Source organism: Hordeum vulgare, chromosome 7H (assembly GCF_904849725.1).
Source record: "Hordeum vulgare subsp. vulgare chromosome 7H, MorexV3_pseudomolecules_assembly, whole genome shotgun sequence".
NCBI lineage: Eukaryota > Viridiplantae > Streptophyta > Magnoliopsida > Poales > Poaceae > Hordeum > Hordeum vulgare.
In genome coordinates this window covers 43,793,518-43,796,774 of record NC_058524.1, presented here as the reverse complement: position 1 = coordinate 43,796,774, position 3,257 = coordinate 43,793,518, and the positions used below count along the sequence as shown (strand labels likewise).

The 3,257-nt window shown below is 53.2% G+C and overlaps 1 protein-coding gene across 1 annotated transcript; it reads right to left on the bottom strand.

Annotated features, from left to right (window-relative positions):
- Window positions 1–702: 702 nt before the first annotated feature.
- On the bottom strand, window positions 703–1,334 carry LOC123407026 (histone H3.2). Its single transcript, XM_045100057.1, has one exon. The coding sequence runs from the start codon at window positions 1,266–1,268 to the stop codon at window positions 858–860; it is 411 nt and encodes a 136-aa protein (XP_044955992.1). The 5' UTR covers window positions 1,269–1,334; the 3' UTR covers window positions 703–857.
- Between the last annotated feature and the right edge of the window lie 1,923 nt (window positions 1,335–3,257).

Here is a 3,257-nt window from a genome sequence, read left to right as displayed (position 1 = left end):
GGCTAGAGCAACGCCTTTTAGAGAGCAACCTATTCTACATGTAACCTGTTTTAAACTTTGAGTGCTTCTCATATCGATACTTGTAGCATTCTGCAGAGGCTAACAGTCTGAATCTTGGTGTTATGATAAATAAAATGCACCTGATGTGTCTTTTGCCTAGCCCTAAAAATGGTATCGGCTGCATCAGGCAAATGTACTCCCATACTGCAGATAACAAATTGGGGGTCACCTTATTTGCAAGGAACCCACATAACTGGGCCATAACACACACGCAAAATTTAGCATCCGCGGTGATGAGTAGCTCCTACTCATATGCGCCGTCAGATCTTTCAAAAAATTGCCAAAGGTAGCCTCAGTCACAGCCTCACAGCACAGGCAACACATAAGTCTATTCAGAGGGAGTGTTGCTGACACCAAACTAAGTAATCTTTCAGAGCTGAAAAGAATGACTACCAAATTACGTAATCTTTCAGTTAGTAGCACTTGTTTCCCTGCATACCACGTGTTGTAGGTTTGTTAGATTAAATGGGGGTAGTGAACGAATCAACCAACATGAACAAGAAAATGTAACCCCTACAGTAATTAACAATTGCAAGAGAACTTCTGATGCACAAACCAGAAAAGCCTCAGCACGAGAATTATTAGGATCATACACCAAACAAAGCATCCAAGCGCAGAATTCAATCCATGAAATCTCAGAGATTGGGACAAAATAGACAGATTCCATTGCAATTTTCGAACAGGTAATCAACAGAAAACGACCATGACATCAACTAGAACCTAGTAGTAACATGACGGATCGAATCCAATCAGGATCAACCAGGATATGAACCGGCGGTGGCAACCGGACGAACAGCCTAGGCGCGCTCCCCGCGGATGCGGCGTGCGAGCTGGATGTCCTTGGGCATGATGGTGACGCGCTTGGCGTGGATGGCGCACAGGTTGGTGTCCTCGAAGAGCCCGACGAGGTAGGCCTCGGCGGCCTCCTGGAGCGCGGAGACGGCGGAGGACTGGAAGCGGAGGTCGGTCTTGAAGTCCTGCGCGATCTCCCGCACCAGGCGCTGGAAGGGGAGCTTGCGGATGAGCAGCTCCGTGCTCTTCTGGTACTTGCGGATCTCCCGGAGCGCGACGGTTCCCGGCCTGAAGCGGTGGGGCTTCTTGACGCCGCCGGTGGCCGGGGCGGACTTGCGCGCCGCCTTGGTCGCCAGCTGCTTCCGCGGCGCCTTGCCGCCGGTGGACTTGCGGGCAGTCTGCTTCGTGCGGGCCATCGGAGCTGTGGGGTTTGGGCGAGCGGCGGTGCTGTCTTCTTTGGAGATCGGGTGCGGCGGCTGCGCGAGTTGTGGGGATTAGCCGGGGAGGTGTGTGGCTTAAGAAGGGGTGGAGATTTGGAGGATGGCGCGCGGCCTGAGAATTTCGAGCGGAAATTTTCGGGGCCTGGCCGGATCTTCGCGCCACGGATGGGTGGAGCGCGCGGGGTCGTGTGGGACGTTGGATCAGGGAGGGATGACGGTGAAGATGTGCTTCTGCGGTAGGCCACGGATCGTGATCCGTGGCAGCATTTCTCGCTCGTTGAGTGGGCCAGCATTTCTCGTTTGTGGCAGCATTTCTCACTCGTTACTGTGCTCGTTTGATTTGTTGATACGCAGAGTATTTTACTGGTATTAGAAGTAAAAAATGTAGAGCCGAGAAGAAATGTAACAGTGCTCATCATTAGTCATTTTATAGCATTCTTGACAAATCCAGCCACTCAAACATCAGCGGATAGTCCGGACGTGTACACGTGTATAGATTGATCACTTCTAAAATATCTCCTCGTGTATCCGATCAACTCATATATGAAACCTTATAATCATACAAACCATTCAAATAGAACATCTATCTACTACGTTGGTTAACTAAATATGTTCCCGGCTACTCGTTGTCGTCACGGATGTCCGCAACCTTCGTCCCGGTCTTTGGGTACGTGGGGGGAGACGCAACTTCGATTGCTTCGTGTCGAGTTCGACTAAAAGCCCGTCGGTCATTGCCCACTCCAGATGAACTGTCGGTTGCCCTTCATATAGGCCTCATCCTGGATGGACTTCGGGATGGCGTGCTTCTTCGCCATCTCGGACGCTTAGGCGACCGCGAACTACGCCTCTGCGTCCTCCGTGTTGAATCCGGAAGCTAGCGCGAGCTCGTCGTGTGGCTGCTCCGCATCATCATCCTATGGATCTGCCGCCTGCATCAAAATTGGATGTTGCATCTCGTCCTCCTCTGGCCTCTCCTCCTCCTCCCACTCCATATTAGGTGAGTCCGGAAGCATGCCAGCTGAGATGCGGGCGGCGCGCCTCGTCTCGATCACCTCCTCGACCTGAAGCAACACTACGACGTGAACATAGCATTGGTCGCCTTCTTTTGCCGGACCATGGCGGACGGCGAGGGGAAAGGGAGGTGGAGATGGAGAGGAATGTGCTCGGGTTGACGACAGGAAGAGGGTGGAAGAGGTTGTGGCTCGGATTCATGACACGGCCGACTTAAATAGCCGGGCTTTGGCCTCGGACGGCGAGCCGAAGCGGTGTCATGCGGTGTTCACACCCCACAGAAGGAGTCGCTCGTCGGACTATTGGGTTTTCGGGCGATTCCTTGTGGGACCCATCTGTTAGACCGACGTGACAGACGCGTTAGGGCGTGCGCGGAACTTCCCATATTCGCCACATATTTAGGCTAGATATATGGTGTGTGAGTCAGTACGGTCATTTGAGGCCCGTCCAAAACGTTCGTTTGAATTGGATTTTTCTGATTAGTGAGTGACCGAGACGTCCATGCTGGATGACGAGGTGGAGGACGGCTCGTTCCTCCATACTATCCATGCACACGAACCAAGTGTATGTTGGCATGTTGTTGCTCCGGTCTGCGAGCATCATAGAGGGCGTGCTTGGTTGTCCGCATAAGGTCCAACCAGGCTCGCGCAAGAAGAACAGAGTTTGATTGGTTGCCAGCATACACTATTGGGATTGCATGACACAAACTTTAAAGCACATATGGGCCTGCCTCACGAGGCACGCTCGAATCGATAGTTTCTTGCGACCAAGGCCCGTGCGACGCACGTGGGCGGTGGGGGCTACTCACGAGGAGCCACCCCTCGAGAAGCCGCGTTGCTTCCCGAAGTGTCGGCGATTATTACCCCCACCTTCCCTCGCCGCTCTCTCTTCCCTCTCCCCTCTCTCCACTGACGTGCGGTAGCGGCGGCAGCATGCAGTAGGCAGAGGAACAAC

Excerpts from the sequence above, each read along its gene's own strand:
- LOC123407026 (XM_045100057.1), bottom strand. The coding sequence starts at position 1,268 with ATGGCCCGCACGAAGCAGACTGCCCGCAAGTCCACCGGCGGCAAGGCG.